This window comes from Rutilus rutilus, assembly GCF_951802725.1.
Source record: "Rutilus rutilus genome assembly, chromosome: 2".
NCBI lineage: Eukaryota > Metazoa > Chordata > Actinopteri > Cypriniformes > Leuciscidae > Rutilus > Rutilus rutilus.
The window spans coordinates 39,287,661-39,311,659 of NC_140210.1; the positions used below are offsets into that span (position 1 = coordinate 39,287,661).

The following is a 23,999-nucleotide window of genomic DNA, read 5'->3' on the forward strand; positions in this document are numbered from 1 at the left end:
TCTCTCCCTAGACGCAGCAGCGGCTTGGATTGGATTCAGTACCTCCCCTATGTGCAGCCTTACTCCATCATCACATCCCTGAACGTGAGCAGTGTAGCTGAGGAGCACTTCTTTAAAGCCCGACACTTCGTTGGAGTTGCTTCCCTGCGCGTCTGAGAGTCGGAGGGAGGGGAGAAGCTTTCCCCAAAATCTCTTTTAACGATGGAGGCCGGTCTGGGTGTATTCCCTGGCGCTCACTTTACTCTTTCTACCTGGCTTATTCTTTCCTCAGTGTATGTTTTTCCAAACGTAAAGGCAGATATAAGTTGCGCGCCATGTATGTCGCCAATGCAAGTGAATTACGCAGGGGATGAGCATCTGCGTGACCCGCCCGATTCTGGGAAATATCCGAGACAGGATCAAAAGAAACCCAAGCTGATCACAGTTCTTTACCCGAATATTGGAGTACCCACTGGACGAGAGGCGGATGGTTTTCCAGGGATTGCGCCGAAACTGGAAAGAAACGCTGAGGTGATAAACTCCCGTGCGCCTTTGAGGAACTTCACCGAGTCCGCTTTAGATGAAGAATTGTTTTCGGATGAATATGTGGAAAGTGTATCCGAATTGGAATCCGAGGACGCATCAGAGAGAGTCAAAAGAAGCGTGCCTGAGTTTCTGGAGAGCGCGCGGAGCGTTGATACCCGCTCGGAGGAGCAGAGAAAAACCTCCGGTGTGCGGGTGGACGGACAGAGTAAACGCGCCGAAGTTCGCTGGAACAGGGATGATGAGCATGATCCCCGAGGATCGGATTCCAGACCAGACGAACCCAAACTGACCAGCAGCACTTTTGCTCTGGCTGGAGACTCCGCGCACAACCACGCAGTCGTGTACTGGTCTGGAAAAAACAGCAGTGTAAGTCCGCAACATCCAGCACTTCTGTGCAATACTATATGCTATTCACTTATCTGGTCCATGCTGTCTTGATCTGCTGCCAAGAGTTCTTGACAACTTCGCTGGGAAAACATGCGCATGTTGTTTTGACTCCATAGGGCCATTCAGTTCTGCCATATGATTTATATCATTTATAATGAGCATTTCCCCAACCTTTCCTGAAACGCTCACCCCTCAAACATTCCTTGTGAAAAGAACATATTCATCTAATCTAAACTAGCTTATTAGGCTGTTATTACAGGGATTTTGGCCAGCAAACCAGCTTAGTCTTTTCAGCAGAGATGATCTAAATGTTTACAGAAAACACCTGTTCGGAGTGTTAACCACCTGTTTGTGAAGCATGAGAGAGATCAAGCACAAAAGGACCTCTCGCGATGAGCTGGAATGCATTTCATTGTGTTACTAAATTGATATTCACTGGCAATGATCATTTATGTTTGTAAATGTACGTATTTCTAAATGGCATTCAGTTAAATCTGCTGGGGTAAAGTCTGCAAATGCAAGATCTTTTACTGTCTGTATATTTTTCTGATGAAACGATTTGCTTGGAGAGCAGGTTGTTGGCTAGAGCCTCCTGCAGCACTGTCTGTGTTTTTGGATTGGCAAAATAGGGGACTTTATAATACTTCACATATCAATAATTCAGAGATCCATCTAGTCGATTTTGTAGACTAAGGCACATGGGCACAGGCACAGGCACAATAAATGCTTCAAATGCTTAAAGTTAAACAGAACTGGGGACTTGTGCTTAAGCATGTCTGCAGAGTATTGCCTGGTTGTTTGGATTTTGAAACAGACAGGTGGTGTTTGATGATATTGAAACGAAGAGATGTGAGAGAGAGAGAGAGCGAGCAGATTTTTATGTTTAAGCCATGAAAGTGGATACAAATCTTAATATGTATGGCTGTGCATGTCTGTACTTTTATATTATATTAATCTATGTGTCTCAAGTCTCTCACTCTAGTAGTTAAAATGCAAGACATAAGCATTGTACATATCAGGTTGATTTTTTATTTCATGACAGTAATTTTGGGTTGAAGGTTGCAATTAACGTCAATTATGTCAAGGTGTTAGACATACAGCAAAGGGAATTTTATAGAGAAGGGGAAGGTTTTCTTAAATTAAATAAGAAGCATTATTGGAACTTCTTATCATAAACTTTTATTTTAAATGTAGAATATGGGTTTTCGGTACAAGATCTAAATGAAGTCTGAAGTCACTGATCAAGAATCAGCTTTGGCCTTTAGCTCATATAGTTAAGGTTTGTATTTGGCTTTAGGAAACTAATCCAAGACCTGTGATTTTGTGATTTTGTCATTTGAAGCAACAGGCAGTGGATTGAGAGAATCGCTCTACCACAGGTTCTCTATGCTTTCTCGTTTAAGCCCGGCCATATTTGTAAAATAATTTCTCCAGCTGTTATATGAATCAGACTCAGTTAAACAATAAAATGCTCACCCTTATCAAATGAACCGCCTCATCCATTATTGTCTTTCTTTGTGTCCGTCTGCACAAAAAAAAGTACAATAAATGAAAACAGATAGTCCAGCGTATTCAGGCCTTGTCTAGGCACATTACATCCAGCTGTATTAACTCGTTAGTAGTTGTCAGTGAAACATTTACAGCGATTTTAAGCAGAGGTTACCGCCCGCCAGGTCCCGTCCCTCATCCCCGCAGCTGTAAATCTCCTATAATTATCTTCAGGACTGAAGCAGCCATTTTGAAAGATTTTGTCCTGTTCAGGGACTGCCTACTCAAGCGTGTTTTCCCTGCTTGCATGCCTGCTGGAGAGCTTTGTCTTCATTGGCTGGAGGTTTTATGAGAGATGAATGAAGTGTGCAAGGGCAGAATGTGTGATTTGATTTCCCCATGTTAAGCAAATCTCGTTTGCATAATGTTGTTTATTCAAAAGCTTTTGTGCAATATTTGCAAGTTTCTGGTCCCAGTCACTGCTCTTATGTAAGATATCCCGTAATATGTTCTTCAGGAGGCACTTACAGTCAAAAATTTGGATGCACATGACTGAATTTGCTTCTTATTACCATAACCTTTTGATCTATATGGTGTACGCCTAAATAAATACTTAAAATTACTTTTGTAGACAAAAAATAAATGTCCCTATAGGGCCTACATTTACATTTCTTTACAAATCAGAAATGTTATTATGATCATTCCGTATCTATTATGTAATATTTTTATTTTGTTTGACTTAATTTCATTTTAATTTTATTATTATTATAATTTTTTTTTATAAATGGATGAAATTGACCATTTTCACAGCTAACAAGTCCCCAGTATACATGTGAATTTCTTAACACTGTTTAAAAAGCATCCCAAGATGAAGTCGGCTGAGAGAATTCAGAAGCTAATTTTTGAAAACAACCGTTTTAAGAGATATTTCACCTTCAGAAGAAGTACTGACTAGATGGATCCACTCCACTGGAGCTTATCACTGGTGTTTTGTTTCTTAGGCTAAATGTAATTTATTTATTTTATGATTCACGTTTCCCATCATGCTTTTGATGTCATGCATTCAAAAGGAAAATAAAGCATCTGATTTGCATAAGATCCAACTTGTAAGCCTGGCACGCACGAATGGATTCTGATATAGTCCTGCTTTACTGAGATTGGGTCATTCTTATAGACCCTGTTGTCATATGCACCAAGGATTTCTTTGAAACACCTCACTGAAAGCCTAAGTATAAAATATAGGTGGTAAATGAGCTTTGTCAAATACTGCTTCCCTACTGTTATATTTACGCCGTCATGCGATTCACTAAGCATGGACGTCAACGGCAAGAACTTGGCATTGGTTTGTTATGGACGTTCCCAACAACAATCCCCCAATTATAGTGCTGAGCTATGTTTTGCGTTTATCACTATATCTAGTTATAATTTATTTAGGACCACCTGGTTGTGTTTTTACATACGAATGGCTTCATTGGTTTGAAGGACAGTGGGGGTTCTCTGATATGTTACCTTAGGGAATTGCTTCTCTCACGGTGTGAATCTCGATTTCTTTGTGAATTGGGAAAACAGCATTGCAGCGTTTCACATCTAAGACCTCCTTCACTCCTCTGTCAAACCATCTGTTCTCCTAGTATACACTCTTTATATAACTCAACATGTACTCCAGAAGTCCTGCCTGGAGGTATTTGCCCTTTTGTGTTGAATGATGCTGGCTCATAAATGGGATATTTACATTCACACATCTGTCAGGTTTCTGTCTTAGTTTGTTGGAAAGCAGGGTGGCGTTTGTTGAAGACACTTGTTGGGCTTGAATGAGGATATTGTACACGCTGCTTGACTTTGATGGCTCTTTCAGTTGTTTCAGTGCCAGTTGGTGTATCCAATGCTCTTTGTAAACTTGCTCTTTATCAACTTTGATATCAAAAACGCCACCTTCTTTAAAGTTGAAATGACAGAAGTGCTGTCTCTTTGAGCAAGGCCTGCCATTTGCTCAACTAATGGCTTGCGTTTTGCTGTTTTTAAGTTAAAGTTAATATTGCTTGAATTGTTTTTGACAGGATGAATATAGTATTCAATTGTTGTTCATTTGGCTTCAAATGTATAATACATTAAATGGATAAAAAGTGACAGTAAAGACATAATGTTACAACATATTTCCATTTCAAAGAAACGCTGTTCTTTTGAACTTTCTATTCATCAAAAACCCTGAAAAAGTTTCACGGTTTCCACAAAAATATAAGCATATTATCTGTTTTCAACATTGATAATAACTTGAGTATCAAATCAAGCATATTAGATTGAAGCATCATGTGACATTGAAGACTGGATTCAACTCAGTTTTGCTCTCACAAGAACAAATTACATTTTAAATTATATTAAAACAGAAAACAGTTATTTTTAACTGTAATAATATTTAAAAAAAAATTATGCAGCCTAGGTGAGCATAAGTGACTTCTTTCAAAATCATAAAATCTTTCCAACCCCAACCTTTGAACAGTAGTGTATATTCAATTGAATAATATATTATTAATAATTATAATATTTTAGATACAGGCCCTTACTTTTTTCAAAATGGTTTTAATATTTTAAGCCCTCTTAGCCAGCCAAACTTATTTAGTCACCAATAACTCATAAATGGTTGATCTTCAACAACCTTGTGCACTCCTGAACATGATTTAGTGCCACTAAAGCATTGTAGAGAGGTTAGTTTGTTTAGTCTGGATGCTAATTACTGGTATTACTAGCTCAACATTCAAGGCTATGGAATGTCATAAATAATTTAGCTATTCTAAAGTAGTATATGCCCCCCACACACAAGACTAATGACTAGGCAAGGGACACCTGTGAACAATGAAACAATAAACCAATGACAACATGACACAGACAAGGGAACACATGGCAGGATCACATGACTTACAAGGGATCACATGACAGACAAGGAAACATGACAGAACAAACCCAAAAACAAAACCGTGACAACACATTAGTTTCCCGGCTCTTTTGTTCTGAAGCTGAGGTCCTCCTGGTGAGAGCCGGTGGTACAGTCAGGGGATTTATCTTCAGGATTGTCTTTGGAGACTAGGTTTTGGCTAGACTTTCCATGATTCGTGAACAAAATCACGCTTAGCTACCCCCAAGTAAAAGTAGACTCATTTGTTTTAGGATATACAATAAAAAAAAGTGGGAAAATGTAAAAGTGGAGTGTTTTTTTTTTTTTTTTTTTTGCTGATGTGTTTGAAGAGACCAATATAATTAAACCATTTGTGCATTGATTTCCCAATCTCTCAAATGTATGTATTTATATATATATATATATATATATATATTTATTTATATTTTTTTATATTTGATCAAATTCAATTAGCTGATGCAAGTGGCACAGAAATGCTACAGTTCACCTTTAAAAATTGTAAAAGCTGTTAATTTTTGGAGAAATCAACAATTATTATACGTCAAAACACCCAGTGTCACTGTCTTTTGTATTCAGAACTGCAAAAAAATCTTTCATTTCCTTTTATTCAACCTCTCCATTTATATGCCATTTATCTCCCTAATATTCAGCACTCCAAGCTTTGTGTGCAGAGAGCATGCAACATCAACACATCCGACAAATCCTCATTCATTACAAAAAGCATCATCTACAGGGTGACAATCGCAAGCTGCCTAAATGTAGCCATTATCTCCATTGTTGGGGAGACATAGTAGTAGGGCTTGAAACCACTAGAGACGAGAACACTCCGGCATAATCACACGCTTGGCCGCTGAACCAGAGCAAGCAACAAGGGTGTCTCTGCATCTATCTGTCCCCCTATGTTAATTACACTGATATAACAGAGTGTCAGATGTGATTTGGTTTCATCTCTGTTGCGTTAAACGCTTTTTTCCCCACCGGGCTGCTCAACAGTCTCTCTCTCTCTCTCTCTCTCTCTTTCACAGACTGGCTGTGCGACAATTCTATGTTCCGAGGTAGATTAAAAAACTCTGCTATGATATCAAATGCATATCTTGCTGAAATCACTTTAAAATGTGGTGCTGTCAGATACATGTTGAAGGAAATAGTGCTCTGGAAGATGTGTTAGGATTCAGGGAGCTCAAGTACATTTTGATCTAACCATAAGGGATTAGATTAGGCTGGAATGATCCACAATGGTGTTCTGAACTTCCAGGAAAAAAAAAAAGATATATATGTGACCCTGGATCACAAAACCAGTCATAAGTCGCAAGGGTATATTTGTGGCAATAGCCAACAATACATTGTATGGGTCAAAATTATCGATTTTTCTTTTATGCCAAAAATCATTAGAATATTAAGTAAAGATCATGTTCCTTGAAGATATTTAGTATACCGTAAATATTTAAAACATTAATTTTTGTGAGTGAATGCAGCACAGTCGCGAAAGTAATTGGACAACTTTAATGGCGATTTTCTCAATATTTAGATTTGTTTGCACCCTCAGATTCCAGATGTTCAAATAATTGTATCTCGGCCAAATATTGTCCTATCCTAACAAACCGTACATCAATGGAAAGCTTATTTATTCAATTATCAGTTGATGTATGAATCTCAATTTCAAAAAAGTGACCCATGTGACAGGTTTTGTGGTCCAGGGTCACATGAAGAATTATGTAAATAAATTTGTAAAAAATATGCATAGATTATTACAAATTAATGTCAAATAATTATAAATAATTGTAAAGTATTAGATAATATTATATTATATCTAGTCCAGTCAGGAAAATCTAGAGTGCGCAGGCTGATATTTATGCATTTTGCAAGCAATCACATCATTACCACATCAGGCACAAGCTGACTGGCCAATGCGATTGCTTGCTCAACATTTAATTAGTCTGGTTTATTTTAGGGCTGTCCCCGACTATGGATTTTCATAGTCGAATCAGAATCGTCATGTCTTGCCTATAGTCGACTAATAGTCGAATCATGTGTATGGGGGCGGGGCTTTAACGTTTCAAAGCCGCGATGTACAGAAAATCACACAAAGATATAGAAGAAAATGTATAAAAACATTTTGGATCAATAAAACTAAGAAATAACATAACTCCAGAAAAGCCACACTGCAGACAGGATTTGCATTTCACATGCAAATCAAATTAAATCGGCTAAATTACCTGTGCGAGCAGGCCAGCCAACAGCACAACATCGATGCACCGAAAAAATAAACAATTAATTTACTCAAATTAAATTAGAACAGAATAGGCCTATACCTTTCTAATAAATAAAAAAATACAAAACGAAATAAATTAGAATCAAGTCACAAGATGAGGAGCAAATGTGTGCAAAATGCCTAAAGTGCAGGGGAACATATATTCAAAACACAAGCCACAAATAGTTAGATTAGATAACCCTGACAGATTAATAAATAAAATAAAATAATTATTAAAATAACGATAGTAGCCAGAATTTTCAACTTTGTCTTTTTAACTGCAGAAACAACAATAAATGCTAAACTGGAGGTAGTCTTTTTAGCTAAAAATGTTCACAGCATCCAAAAATCTAATTAGAACCGGCTGAAAAGTTTTGAAATCACTTGTACCCTACCTGATCGAGAGAACAAATCCAGTATTTCACTCTGTCTGTGTCCGTTGGAGTCTTTTCAAATTGTGCGCGCGGATAAAATACATTCTAACGTGAAACCCAGTCTATGCGTGAAACGTGTTAACGTTGGCCGGCAGAAATGCGATCATGGTTTTCCTGATGCTAAATCCAGCCTTGGAGAATATCCTTTCCGATGGTGTACATTCACACTTTAGATTTTAAAGATTTAAATCCTTGCCGCGAAGACGCTCCTCTGTCGGTCACGGATCGAAAGTGAAACTTAAATCTGTCACGGGGTGTTTGGATTTATTCACGCACGTTAAAAAATATTTATTAAAAGCTTCTTTCTTTGCACATTTTTATATACAGCATTATCATAATAGGCTGAATATTAACGTATTGACATAAAAGCTAGTTCTATGTGAAATTGAGCGCCCTCATATAGCCAAAGGGGCATGATCCTCCTTTCATAACACCTCTGCGAAGATTCGACCATGAGATCGGTAGTCGAATCAGGCTCCTCCTATCGAAGCATCGAATCTTCGACTATTCGGGGTCACCCCTAGTTTATTTATTTTTATTTTTGCTGTAAGCTATTCCTGCAGTGCTCTATCAGAGCTCCTCTGAACCCCTCCACCTCCCCCAGTTCCACCTGCCTAGATCTGTTAGTTTTAGCCTGTAACAAAGATGAAAAAATCCCAGATCAAGATCAGATTTGGATAAAGTGTAAAGATGTAGCTCAGAAACATATCCCATTTAGAACCATATGAAAGTGGCCTAAATGTATTCTAGTAAACGGGATTACAATAAGAAGTGATCAGCTACAGATGACTGTGAATTCATAATTTGTTGACCGTTGTGGTAGATTTTTCCCTAAACCTAACTACGTACCTGGGTCTCGTCTACAATCGACGTCCCCGAACGTCTACAGTCGACGTTAGTTTCCTGTAATATTCATACTCAAGTGCGTCTACACATCGACGTTGGCTGAGTGGTCTAATTCTATACTCTAACTTGTTCCCCTACTTGCTTCCCTAACTAACTTGCTGCACACCAATAATAAACAGACAGACTTTAACAAATGAAGGAGGAGAGGAAAATGTAGGCCAGGAGAGTTCTCAGAGAATCTCTCCCAAGAAGAAGAATTAATCACGGCCGGAGCATCTCAGACAAATTTCAGAGAGAATCCCACCAGAAAGCAGGAATACAACAGTTTTTATAGAATAGGGGCATGGCGAAAATGACATGATACATTACATAATTTCCCTACAATTTGATTGGTTCTTCATAGACAAACCCTTCTGTTACTAGGTAGAACCAAACTCTGTTCTAATGATTACTTCATAATCACAAGGTTTGAAAACTAGACATCTGTATAGTTTCATTTTCCATATTTGTTATTTTTATACTCACACAACCAAAGTCACGAGTTTTCGCCAGAGGGGAAACATACATTTAGCCAAAGAACAAAATGTCTAAGTACATTGTGTTAGAATGTTAGACCTAAAAGGGGAAGTAAGGTTTATATGTTAGAATTGTTAGAATCATGGTTAGTTTAAAAGATAGTTTACTATCTTATCTATTAAAAATCCATCACACCGTGTTTGCATCCAGAGAGTTCATCTGGACCGTGGTTGTGTCCTCTCTCGGGGAGAGTAAACATGTGCCCTGAAAGTGTCTCTCCCTCACACTTTAATCAGGGGAAAAGATGGATGAATAAGACATGACTGTAGTCCTGTGAACTCATGGTCAGCTCGAGAAACTCTGTACACTCGTGTGTGTTTGGTAGAGAGAGTCCTTATGAGTGTGTTTCATTTTCATTTGCAGCAGCTTGTGATGCAGACTAATGCTGACAGATTCCTCCCTAGAACCAGCAGTCTATCCACACACTGTCTAATTAAAACTAATCTCCTAGCTTATCATCACTGCTGGCTAAAATCAAAATATGCTGCATTAACATTATTACTCTTTCTGACATCTTCACTGTTTGCTTTCTGGCAATTCTTATGCTTTTCTGGCCCAAAACGCTGCACTCAAAACAAGTTGTACAGTGTACAGTTTTCCTTATTCAGAAGGATAATGTGTATCATTTGCTGATGTGATAGTTTGCTTGGCCTGGCCTATGTTTTCTTTGTTTACATAGACTGAGAAAAAAGGAGATGCTTGGTCAGGGAATATCGAATTCTGCCTTTAAATAAATTATACTCAAACTAAGGTACTTTATAGTGCAACAATTGGGTCATTCTACAAACAAGTGCCATTTTTGCCGCCCACATGCATAGCCAGTGCCAACTTTTACAGTGCGTTGCAGTCAAAGATGTATGCTTATTAATGCTTATTAAGCCAATATTTATTTAATCAAAATTACAGTTCAATTAAAATTTGTAATATTGTGAAATATTATTGTAATTTAAAACAAAAATGTAAAAGTATGTATTACTTAAATTAGAATAATAAGTTGTTAACAAACAAGAATATGTTTCAACCTTGTGACCATCATATTTTCCCTATTGAGCTATTTCCTATATCTAATTTTGTCCTCACATACTGTATATTTAGCTTAAGTTTAAAGAAAAGTTTATCAAAGTGTAAAAGCCACTCATTTCATATATTGTCCCATTTGTTCTTGCTAAAACAACACTTTGAGATAAAGTGTGAAGCATTGAAAGTGTTTATCTGTCAATATTCCTTGGTGTTGAACTGCTTTTTAACATTTAATGCCTTTGTAACCTATTTGGAAGGCCTAATGGAAACTCAAGACGAGCCGACTAGAAAATGCAGATGCATTTTTAAAAGGCTCTTGTTCTTTAAAAGTCTCTGTAGATGTGGGCTTAGGTGTCTGCAGATGCCAGAGAGAACAGGCTGGATTTTAAGAGTTCAGCAGAGCAGAATCTTGTGCGGTTCAGGCACTTATATGTGTTTTGAGTCGTGTCAGGGTCTAAAAGAAGAACTGTAGTGTGGTCTTTCTGTAGTTTGTAAAATGCATTTGGTAAAAAATTCTAGAACTGTGTCAAAAGATTGCTGAGTGCTGGTATCACTATGGCAACACTGGCCTCTTGTAGATTTTGCAACCAAGAATCGATTTCACTTAATTAATTTTATTCTGTCTTTGACCTATAATGTACACCCAATTAACTTGTCTATATGCTTGTGTTTATGGTGCAGCCCACTCTGGCTTAGGTCTCTGGTTTAGCCTTACTAAATAATAAGACTAGTAGGTCTTACAGTACTCGCACAACTTTATCTAACACTTTTATGAAGAATTCCCAGTCTAAAACAGCTCTAGGTCATTGCTGTGCAACAATAAACCCTCATGATAGACGTTTACTGTAGCAGTGACACTGAAATTAATATGCCAAATAAACTGTCTCTCCTGTATTGATGTATTTCCTTTTGAAATATTAAGTTTGGGCTTTTAGCAGCCTTTAGTTTACATCACAGCCTTGAAACATTGCAGTGTTTTTTTGTTTTTTTTTGTACAGCCAAGGCTCTTTTCACAATATACATTGTTTTAAAGCTTTACAGAAACCTTTGAAGTTAAGGTATGTAATAACTTTAAGTCGACATGAAACGGAAGTTGTGAGTCTTTTCTTCCCTATTGTGACATATATCTGAGTGAAATGGCTTCTTGAACATGAAAAAGTCTGAACAAGACTTGGTTTTGTTTATGGGGAATTGATTGGATGGTGTTGGTTTGGTTGGTCATGTGAGTGACAGGTTGCCCCACCCTTGCGCCAGTTAACATGTCATCAGAGAAGAGATGTCTCTACAAGAGGGAGGGAACGTTATTTTAAATAAATATAGAAAGGGCATTTGATTAAAAAAAACAATGATGTGCACAGATAAATACTGCAAAATTCCATAAAAAACTCCAATTCCATAACGAATTGTCTTTTTTGATTTCATGGTGACTTTAATGCCTAATTGTCCACATTTTGTAGTTTAGAGCTTGGTGACAATGTAAACAATCATAAATCTGAGGTCGTTGATCTGATTAGCATTAGATAAGTGGCAGGTGAGCTTTATAATTAAGCTGGAGAGTACATTCTCATTCTAGAAAGCATTCAATTGGGCAAAAATTCTGCAAAAACTATGCCATCAATATTTTTGTCTTTTCCAGGAAGAGAAATATTTATTTTTCATGCATTTAAGTCTGCATTTTGAAGGATGCACTGTTTGACAGTAAATTACATCTCTAGACTTATTGTGAACAATTGATTGGTATACTTTATTCTGAAGAGATTTTTTTTAACCCCTTCCCTCCAACAAGACAATTTTCCATAATCTAATCAATTCCCAGTGGATAAAGTGCCACCTCACATTTTCTTCTTGCTGTCCTTGATATCCTGTTTCAGTCGCCATGATTTTGCCAAGACATGCTCCTAGAAAAACATTTCTGTCTAAGAACCCCATCCCTACCCCTAAACCTAACCCTACCCATAACTTCTCTCTAAAATCAGAGGGAAATGAGAGGTGAATAACACTGATGTAGAAGCACCTAACCCAGGGGTGCGTTTCCCGTACAACTATATAGCTCGCTGCTTAACTACCATAGTACGATGCATCGTTGGAGAAATCAACTAGCTAGTCACGACTGTTTCCCGAAACCGTATGTCGCAAAGTATCGTTCAACCACGTTGGTTTATGACGTCTCGCACGTGGTGGACTAATAACTTATTTTAATGAATCTGTTTGAGATCGAATTAACTCTAGATTTTGCCATATAAGCTACAGACATGGCATCTGAAGACCATTTCAAATTTTTCTCAGTTATTTTGCTTTATTTCCAGACTCAATATTTGGCTCGTTCTTACATAGTAGAGCACGTTCGCACATGTGCAGTCTTCAAAAACGGTGCTTTAAATCTCTTGACAAACTAAAAGATGTAAATTACATTTGTATGTATTCTAAATAAATAACACGGGTTGTACTGAATGTCAGCTTGCTTATTTTGCTAAAGATAAGGATTTATTCAGTCTACATCTCATGTAAACTAGAAACTATGCTTCTAACCACAGCTCGAGAGCTGTCGTTCCAACCACACAAGTTTGCGATGCTGTTTGCGAACGTTCGTTGGAACGATGGTTTCGGGAAACACCAAATCGTTGAACTATGCTGATAACGACGGAACTTGCGACCATAGTTGGCTAACGATGCTTTCGGGAAACAATTCGATCTCAAACAGATTAATTAAAATAAGTTATTAGTCCACCATGTGCGAGACGTCATAAACCAACGTGGTTGAACGATACTTTGCGACATACGGTTTCGGGAAACAGTCGTGACTAGCTAGTTGATTTCTCCATCGATGCATCGTATATGGTAGTTAAGCAGCGAGCTATATAGTTGTACGGGAAACGCACCCCTGGTCTCCATCTAAACAATTTCGAATTCGAAAGTAAATCAAGTAAATGTTTCTCGCTGACAACATTGGCGCCTCACCAACACTGTGTGTGTTGTGTGTTACTCTCAGATCCTAATCGACCTGATATAAATAATAAACAAGACAGTCAGGGCTTACTATATGTGGTTATTGCCCATCTCTCAGAGTTTGATAAAGCAGGGAGGAAATTGCTTTCAGCCCTTATTACATGTCTAACTGTTCATGTGCACCTGGAAGTTTCCAATCTCATCTCAACCCTGCCTCTAAATTCAAAGAAGAGAGACAGAAAGAGAGTGATACAGTGAGAGAGCATGGAAGAAGAATATAGAGATGAATGAAAGAGCTGCCAAAAGAAAAATGGAAGGTTGAGACAGCAAGAACAAGGGAGAAGAAATAAATTCTTTGCCTAGGCACTCAAATGGCCAAGGATAGCACAGCACGAGCATGTTTGTATACATGCGTATGTGTGCTTTATTGTTGTGCCCATTCAACACAGTCGCTGAATAGCGCTATAATTGTTCACCATGGTTGTTGCTATGACGATCCCGAGCATGTTTGCCAAAGGGAAGACTGTGAAAGAGTGAATTAAAAGTGTCTGATCCTTATTTACTGAGCTTCGTCCAAAAACACATTGCGGTCCAACGTGTGAGAAATCACACTGGTTGGTTAACAGTGAGAGCTTTGCTAGATATATATCCGGCTGTAGTATGCTGCAATATTCCCTGGCTTGCACACTTTTGTCTCTTTACCATTACACTGTTAGTCTCAGTTCTCTGCGCTTAGTCACTTGAGTTCAACCCTCTCGGAATGCCATTAAAAGTTCATAAAAAGCATTTAAATACATTTGATATGCGTCCAATCCTTTGAATCCCCGTTTTTGGGAAAACCTTACTTTAAATACATATTCATATAGTGTGTATTATCAAGGTTAGAGGTCAATTAATATTTACAGGGTATAGCAGGACCTGACCTCTTCCGGCTGAGATTTAATATATTTGAATATGAATACCTAGATGGCCCATCTAATTAGCATACAATGGAACTGTGCAAATATGCAAATAGCCAGCTTTATAAATCTTTTAAAGCGCATAATTTTCCACTTTTCCAGTTTAAAGTTCATATTACCACTTATTATTCAGTGCTGAGGATACTGCCTTTGATTTCATTGGAAACCATTAAATGTGTAATTTTTCACCCTCCCTTCTCATTCATTTTAATTTGAGCATATTACAGAACAATTGGCCATTTTTTTGCTGTTCACAGTGTATGTGAATTCATTTAGAAAGCATAAGATGGAGTTCTGAGCTAAAGTTTGAGAAACGTTTCGCACATCTCTGCAGTCATATTAGTAATGATGTATAAACAGCTGTTTGCTTTGTCAGACCAATCAGGTTGCACCTTTCGTAATTTTTTTTAACTTGTTCTCAACAAAAAGGAGATACTGCTCTTTTTCATAAATCTAACATTGCATGTTGGTCAAAGTCATGTCTTATCTTGTCTGGGTGCCAACTGAACCAGGGCTTTCATAGGCTTTGGTAAAGTATTATCTGAGAAATGGCTTAGACCTTAGACCTGTGAGTGTGAAAATAAATCTGTGTGTTACACGTCTGAGCAGGGGGTGAGCGTGAGCTTCTCTGTATCTCCACCAATGGAGGGTTCATATTATGTGAGCGTGACCGACACAAGAGCCCAAGAGGTCAGAGCTGTTCTGTTCTGTATGGACATTTGTGTGTGCTTCTGTGTTATGTACATGCCAGTGAGCCAAAAGATGACCTCTTGAGCTCTTGTGGCTCATTGGCGTGCACATAACACAGATACACAAATACACATCGGCATTTCTTCACTTCCAGTCTGTCATACTTGCAGTCTTTCACACACCTTTATTTAAAAATGTAATGGTATTTCCTGTTTCTATAACAATATATTTGATTATATAAATGCAGCTTTGATGAGCATAAGAGAATTCTTTCAAAAAGATTCAAACATTTTAAAGTTAGGAAACATTACTATTTTTAATATTTTTTTTTTAAAAGAAATCTCTTATGCTCATCAAGCCTGCATTTATTTGATCAAAAATACTGTAATATTGTGAAATATCATTACAATTTAAAATGACGGTTTTCTATATTAATATACTTTGAAATATAATTTATTTCTCTGATGCAAAGCTGAATTTTCAGCATCATTACTTCAGTGTCACATGATCCTTCAGAAATCATTCTAATATGCTGATTTGATACTCCGTTATTATCAGTGTTGGAAACAGTTATGCTGAATAATAAGTTAAAATGAACAGCATTTATTCAAAATAACAATATAAATCTTTACTTTTTATCAATTTAACACATCCTTGCCGAATAAAAAGTGTTCATTTCTTTCAAAAAAAGAAAGAAAAGCCCCAAACTGTTGAATGGTAGTGTATACTGTTACACAATATTTGTATTTATAATAAATTCAGTTCTAAAAAAAAAAAAAAATCATAGAAGAATCCTATAAAAAGTATCACAGGTAATATATATAAAAAAAAAATTAAGCAGGCCAACTGTTTCCACCAATAAATAATAAATCAGCATATTAGAATGATTTCTGAAGGATCATCTGATCATCAGACTGGAGTAATGATGCTGAAAATTCAACTTTGCGTCACAGAAAAAAAAATACATTTTAAAATATATTAAAAAATAAATCCATTATTTGAAATTGTAATATTCACGATATTCCTGTTTTTTTCTGTATTTTTGATCAAATAAATGCAGGCTTGATGAGCATAAGAGACTTCTTTCAAAAACATTTAAAACATAGTAACGTTTCCATTAAGATGACAATACATTATTATATATTATATAATTATAATATACATATATATATATATATTCATGGTTGGAGGCCAGCATTCTTCTGTATTTCACTGATGTTGTCTCTTTTACTTAATGTCATGCAGTATATTATTTTATTCTCATATTATTGCCATAACTTTTCCCACATTCACAAAAGGCAAGACGGTAAGAGTGAGATGCTACAAATAGTTCCTCGCAATGTGTTTGTTAAAACTACAAATGGAAAGGGAGAATTATTTCTCGACCTATTCAGAACGCTTCCCGTGGCTCATGGTCTCACAAGCACACTCTCCGCTCACGCAGACACATCCCGAGGCATGAGCTCACATGCTCACTAGAGGGAGTGTGTCGCTTGAAGCTGAACAGCCGGACGCATTCTGCGGCAGTGTGTGTGCTCATATCTCATTAAGAGTTGTGATGGTCCTTTTTTTGCAGGCGTCCCATTTTCTACACCTACTGAGCTGTTAAAATGGCTCCTTTTTTTTTTTTTTTTGATGGAGTCGCTCGGGCTGCTTGTCTCTCACATGCTCCTGAGACCAGTTTTCAGTGCGAGTAAAAAGTCAGTGCGCTGGTGAAGTGAAAGTTTGAGTTCTGTGCTGTGCTTTCACAAGAAGAAAGACATTTAGCTGAGCTCCCCATAATCACAAGGTTTATAGGAAATGGAGAAAGAAAGAAGCAGCATGTGGCGAGACTCAGAATGCAGACAACTACTACAGATTTAGTCGAGTTCAAAGCGTTCACGTCTAGCACCACATACAACAGAAACGGCAACAAAACAATAACCGCAGCAAGGCATTCTGGGAGCGGATGGCAATTTCCGCTCTTTAGCGGTGCCGCTCGTGGCTTGTGGTTCTTTCGCTCTCTTCAATTGGTTTTTCATTGTTTGTCATATGCTTCATTAGGATTTGACGCCCAAATTCAGTTCGACGTCACCAGGTTTTTCCACAGCGGCTCTAATTCATGTCGACACGAGTGGCTCAACAAAAAATCCAACCTAGACAAAACACAGCGAGACGTTTGTTTCAGAAATGTCAGTTCTTCTGTGTCACTGTCGGCTCTGATGCAACAAATGCAATATTCATGAGCTTTCCTGGTACTCAAAGAGTCCTGAGTTGTCAACATGGGCTCAAAGGCCACTGGGCTGTTTGATCCCCCTCCCTCCATCCCTCCCTCCCACGGCGAAGGATATGACAGACTTAAGGGCTAGAGAAAGGCAGGCTAACCAATTCCTGACCCTCAGAAAGTGCTTCAGCGATAAAACTGACTGGTATCTCTTTTGAGAGGAAACTATCTTAAAACCAGGGTGCATTTCCATTGTTATTGCTTGTTTTATAGCATCCAAGCATCCAAAATACAGCATATGTTGGTTTCCAGCAATGCTGGTCTTTTTAACAGGGATCTACTATAAAATGATCGTAACTTGTAACTGTAAAAATTTAACTGCAAGTTCCTTTACTGATTACGGTAAAAAACTGTAATAGATGTAATGGGTCATTTAGGGTCGTCCCAAGCATGGGGTGGGGCTCAGTGCGAGTCCGGTCCAGGGGGGACCGTCCGAACTCATAATTATTGTAATTCTGAAATGTGATGTGTTTCTACAGTAAAATGCTATTACAGTTTTTGGAAAAGTAATCTTATCAAATCTCTTAAAAAAATGTATCCATAAAAAAATATATACAAATATATGGAAGCTTGTTTCACCACGGAATAAAACCATTCAAGATATAATTGCGACTTTTTATCTCACAATTCCGACTTTTTTTTTTTTTTTTTGGATTGTGAGATATAAACTCGAGTGTTACTCGTAGTTGCGAGTTTATATCTCACAATCCTGAGAAAAAAAGTGATAAGTTGCAATTACCTTTTTCATTTTTATTCAGTGGCTGAAACAAGCTTCCATGCAAATAATATATATATATGAAATAATATGATAATACCTGTTTTGTACAGGTCAAAATAACTGGAAGAGGATGACAACGGAAGCCTTATTCAAGTTATAAATGGCCACACTTGTTGTTACGTTAAAATATCATTCACATGAAAAAAAAAAACGTAATCGTGTATTCACATATCTTGAAGTATCTAGTTATATGAGCTGCATGTCACCAAATCAACAGTTTGGCTTCTCTGTTGAGCCGCGACCTAGTGGTTAGCGCAGGAGTGAAGCTCATATCAAGAACACATCCTGCTTACAGCCCCATTCAAAAGAAAATAAATATTGAAATTATATTAGTGTTTTATATTGTTACTGTAGAGCAGAGCGCTCGTATTGCCAAGGCCATGGGTTTAATTAGAATACATGCTGATAACATTTTTACTTTGAATAAGGTTCTCATAACATACACACACACACACACACACACACACACACACACACACACACACACACACACACACACACACAATTTTAGTTAAGTTTTCAAGGTTAAAAATTACCTTGACATGTTTCATGATTTTTATCTACAATATTCAGTTATTGCTGATGACATAGCCTAGTGGGTAGCAAAAAAGAAAAGAAGTTTTTATTCTATATGCACCTTGTGGTGTAAGCAACATTTGGTTGTAGCATCTCAAGGGCAAGCATATATCTCCTAAAATCTTCTGTAACGTCAGCCCAACTGGACAGATCTGCCGGCTGATAATGCGATCTGAATCCGAAGGGAAGTTAACGGCTGTGCAGGAAAGATCCTGACGAACATATGGAGACTTTGCAAATACACAGGAGCAATGGAGCTATCATTTCCAGCATCAATGCACACAGGCGGCATGGGAGAGCTGATGCACCCAACTGTAAATGCTCCGATCTGCATGCTCTGTGTTTGTGTTTGTGTGTGAGTCTGCGTTTACATGTAAGCGCTTACAAGATACAGTCACAGTGTGTTCAACATGCACGCAATTACAGAAGTGACCACTCACATGAACTTACCGCTCTCTCCTTCTGTCTCTCAGGCTTCCGTTCCAACATCTTGAATAATAAGCTCCTTTTTGCCTCTAGATGCAACTCAGGTGGAAACTCAATATTTTTATCCAGCAAATCTGTGCAGTGTTCCCGTGCACTATCTGATCTATCTGTAATTACACATACAAGGCATGGAAGATTTTACAATTTCCTTTTTTTCTGCTTTAGTTGGAATACTTCACCCTTGACCTATGGAGCATGTCAGGAAAGATAGTCTTCACTCCTCTTTTCGGGTTGTTCAGGCTATTCCGTTGAATCTCACAAAAACATGGCCAGGTCACATTTCACCCCAAATTCTAAATGTTAACGTAAGAAAGTCGAGAAAATGAAGCCCATTAAGAACAATTTCCCCCCCAAATTCCCATTATCATAATGCATACTGACGTTTTAAGAGTAAATTCCCCAAAATTGTAAAGGATGATTCACATATTTCGCATAACCTTAATGGAATAAAGAAATAAAAATATGTATCAGTTCATGTTAGCACAACAAAACATGATACAATTTAAATAATATTGTTTAGTGCTTTGAGAACTGTCATGAATGTCATAGAATAGACTTTCTTCATGTAAAATAAAATCTTTTTTCTCTTTTGTGCTTGAAATATGACATGAGAGAGATGTTACCCATGTGTTCTTAACATGTTTCATAAGACTCACCTATTGGAGAGTAGAGCGTTATTTCTGAGGATTTGTGATATATAGAGTGTAAGATGGGAAATCATGAAACTCTAGATGGCGCAGGCTAATACGTCCTTAAAGGGATAGTTCACCCAAAAATGAAAATTCTATCATTGTTTACTCTCCCTCAAGTTGTTCCAAACCTGTATGAGTTTCTTTGTTCTGCTGAACACAAAGGAAGATATTTGGAAGAATGTTTGTAACCAAACAGATCTCGGTCCCCATTGACTACCATAGTATATATTTTTTCCTACTATGGAAGTCAATGGGGACCGAGATCTGTTGATTACAAACATTCTTCCAAATATCTTCCTTTGTGTTCAGCAGAACAAAGAAACTCATACAGGTTTGGAACAACTTGAGGATGAGTAAATGATGACAGAATTTTCATTTTTGGGTGAACTATCCCTTTAAAACAATCTGCTTGCTATCACATAGTTCTCTATAGTGCACAGCTGATTGGTTCCTGCTGTATCAGTAGCCAATGAGCTTGCTGCTCAACTTTCAAAATACTTGGTCAGCGTTTTGCTGTCGCATTTTGCAGTGCACTTCAGAAACCCTCCACCTTCCCCAGCTCCACATGTATAGATTTGCTACAGGTTATTCATATATGTATATTGTACAGCAGCAGCATGTCTTACTTGCTTACAGCAGTGTGTTGTGTGTGTATTGGCAGTAGCAAGTCCCGTAAATGCTCTGCAGCAGCAGCAGTGTATCAGATCTATTCCACCAAGACCAAACATATTAATATTGTCATATTAATTAACCCGCCAAACACTCAGAGTTGTGATGACAAAACTGGGTTTTTGTTAATGAAGATTATTAATCTTATTTGGAAATCCTTTCGTGTGTGTGTGTGTGTGTACATTTCAAAACAGCTTTATAAACCTGAAGCAGTTTTTGCCTTTGAGAGTATTAGATAAACTATGGAGACCACAAGATTGTTTTCTCTTATCAACGTGAAATTATGTTCACAATCCATTTTGCTTCTCTCTGTTTCAGAGATAAATATAATATTAAATTAGAAAAAAAGTAGGGCAGACTTGATTTTTTCCAGCAGTAACTGACTGTACTTGTATAGTGAAAAGTGGTCTCAATAGGTGGTTAGTGTTGAAGGCTTGGTTATATCAGCTAAATAATATGTCCTTTATTGTTTATTTTTTTTATAACATGCACCAATTATTCACAAAAAGACAAGAAATGTCTATTAAGTAAATGGGGCCAATCTAGATTGGATGCTGATTTAAAATCTCCTGTTCTGAACATCAGGTTATTTCCATTCTGTCTGTGACTTTGAGAAGGAACATCTCGTCTTCTTATCCTCCATCACGGGCCGGACGAAACCCTACTAAAGCTCTTGGCTACACTTGACAGATTCTAGTTCTCAGATACGCAGATGTCTCATCCTTCAGATAAGAACATGATAATAAATTCTATCATCCTTGTAAGGATTTTTTTTTTTTTTCACTCAGTTTATAACCCCACCTGGAACACATGCCACTCTTGCGCACCTTATCAAAAATATTTTTAATATTTTATGTCTCAATCAGGACTTTATGATTAGAAGCATGATTCCCTCTTTTGCTTCATTTAAGTGAGCAAAGATGGTCCGCTGAACCGCTTGAGCCCTTAGACGTGTTTTCATTAAGACTAAAATGAGAATTAAAATAACTCATTTAATGAGAATGCATGAGATTCTGTCGGGCAATCATAGTCCAGCTCTGTGGCGATGATTCTCAATTCTCTCTCTCTCTCCCCCCGCCCCGTCCCCCGCCCCCCGCCCCGCCAAACCCGATCCAGTCCTTTAGAGAGATATGCACACATCAATTATAACGCTGCATTAAAAGTCAGTCATGCCATATGCACCCTCTTAGAGACTGACCGGTCACTTCCAAATCCTCCTCAGGCACTGATCCAATCAGAGTGAGGAAGAATGTGAAAATGTTCCTTGAAATGGGTCAACAGAAGGAAAGTTTTCCCTTGTGAGAGATAACAGAGCACAGGGCGAGAGTGGGGATTTTGGGAAATGTAGAATAGTTTGATGACACATGAGAGAGAAAGCTACCAGGACTTACTTCTGTTGTGACATACTGTGTTTTTCGCCTATAGTATATAGTAGGGAAGTATGCGATTTTGGATGCAGAAAAGAAGAGATGTCACTGCAAGAGGCAGGGGGGATTTATTTTAATTAAAGATTACGAGGGCACATGAATTTAACAAAATAATGATGTGCACAGATAAATAATTTATAGGAAATGCTGCAAAATTCCGTAAAAAAATAAGAATGGTCAATTTAGATTTTATGGTGACTTCAGCAATACAAAGCTAAAAGATTCTCCTCAACAGCTGATTGAAGCTTTCTCTCCTCCAGAGTTTGCTTGGCTTGCATGTCTTTTTTATTGGACAACTGTTTATGCCCTCAAGGTTTGTATGCGGTGAAATAAAACCTATACAAGGTGCTTTTTAATGTGCATAAGGCTTTTTTAGGATATGATAAAATATATTTTTTAAAATTATTCTCGTACGGGCTAATCTGCACTGTAAATTACTGATAAGTGCCTGTGCATCTAAATATCATATATGTATATGTATATATATATATATATATATATATATATATATATATATATACTGTATATATATATATATATATATATATATATATATATATATAAATTATATTGTTAAAATGATAAATGCATTTGAAAACCTCTCCTTTCCCCCCAGTCCTTATATATATATATATATGAAATCAAAATGGACAATTCTTATTTATTATGGAATATTGCAGTATTTATTATAAATGATTTGTCTGTGTAATCTTTAATTAAAATAAATCCCCTCCCTCTTGCAGCGACATCTCTTCTTTTCTATACATATATATTGGACATTATGCATGGAAATTATGCAAGGGAAAATAATAAGATTTACTTTGAAACAATTTTCACTCAGAAATTGCTAGTAAATTTCACACAAAAACAAAACAAAGAAATGGCAAATCACAGTGGACAGGTTACTGGTACTGGTTGGGACCGATTATTAACAAAATAGTGAAATAATACTGTAATAGGAGACAACCTCTTTGTTTTGCAGTTTGTTTGTTTGGTCAAGTGCCAACAAGCAGAACAGAAATTGTTAACATTGTGATTGCTTTGAATTGGAATCTATGCTTTGACTCTGTAGGTTGTATTCTCTTATCTGAAGTGCTTAGCTCTTTAACATGGAAGGTTTCTTTGCTCTGCTGCTGATAGGCAGGCATTAGCTCTCTGAACGTGATCAAGCGGATAGATGTACCGAGATCCTCGCGGCTGGGCCGTGTTAGCGGGGCTTTGATGACATGCTTATCTGTTGGCTCTCGGGGGTCATTGTGGGTGATAAAAAGGCCAGGGTGTCCCTGGAGAGATGAGGAAGATGAAACTGTGAAGTCTCTCCACATTTCTAGCTAAAGGTCCTGTGGTTTTCAAAGAGAGCGCAAACATATCACAACAGCGAGTAAAGAAGCTGATGTTGCTATTCAAGTGTTTATGCTTGTGTGCATTTCTCCATTTTAAAGACCATTGATTAGTGTCTGTCTATCTATCGCTTGAAAACGCTCTTTAGTCTCCTAGGCGTGGTTACAATGGAGGTCACAAGAACCTGTAAAACACAACACTGTAAATGTAATTCACAGCACATTTCTTTTTAAGAATCTTCCCTGGAGACATTATCTCATAACAGCAAGTTTTAATCTCATTATGACAATTTTGGGAGAAATTATTCATGCTTTCATTATTCAAGTTCTTGTTAATGGAGGACTTATTATGCTGGGGACAACTGTAATGACTCTGTGATGCCTCTATGGAAACAAACAAAACGTTATTGAGTTGCTGAATCCCTTCAATCAAATTCTGTTGAATTACATTTATTTTTAATAAAATGTTGACATATTGTATGATTCAACTGCAAGAAAATGTGCATTACAAATTCTAAAATGTAGAATAAAACAAAAATTATTGGAGTATGTTTGACCATAAAACACTATTTTAGTCTTTCTTTTTTAGTTTAATTCAAAGTGTTACCTGCAGTGTTGGGGAAAGTTACTTTTAATTACAATATTGCGTTACTTCCTAAAAAAAAGTAACTAATTGTGTTACTTAGTTACTTTTTAGGGAAAGTAATGGGTTAGGTTACTTTTGCGTTGCTTTTT

General features: G+C 37.3%; 1 protein-coding gene across 1 annotated transcript in view; it reads left to right on the forward strand.

Moving 5' to 3' along the window:
* Positions 1–201: 201 nt before the first annotated feature.
* Positions 202–23,999, forward strand: part of sorcs3a (sortilin related VPS10 domain containing receptor 3a) — a gene marked incomplete at its 5' end in the record, with an annotated part of 249,011 nt that continues 225,213 nt past the window's right edge. The window contains one exon of the mRNA XM_084402221.1: positions 202–891. Within this exon, the coding sequence (XP_084258347.1) occupies positions 202–891 (690 nt within the window). The remainder of the gene's footprint in view (positions 892–23,999) is intronic.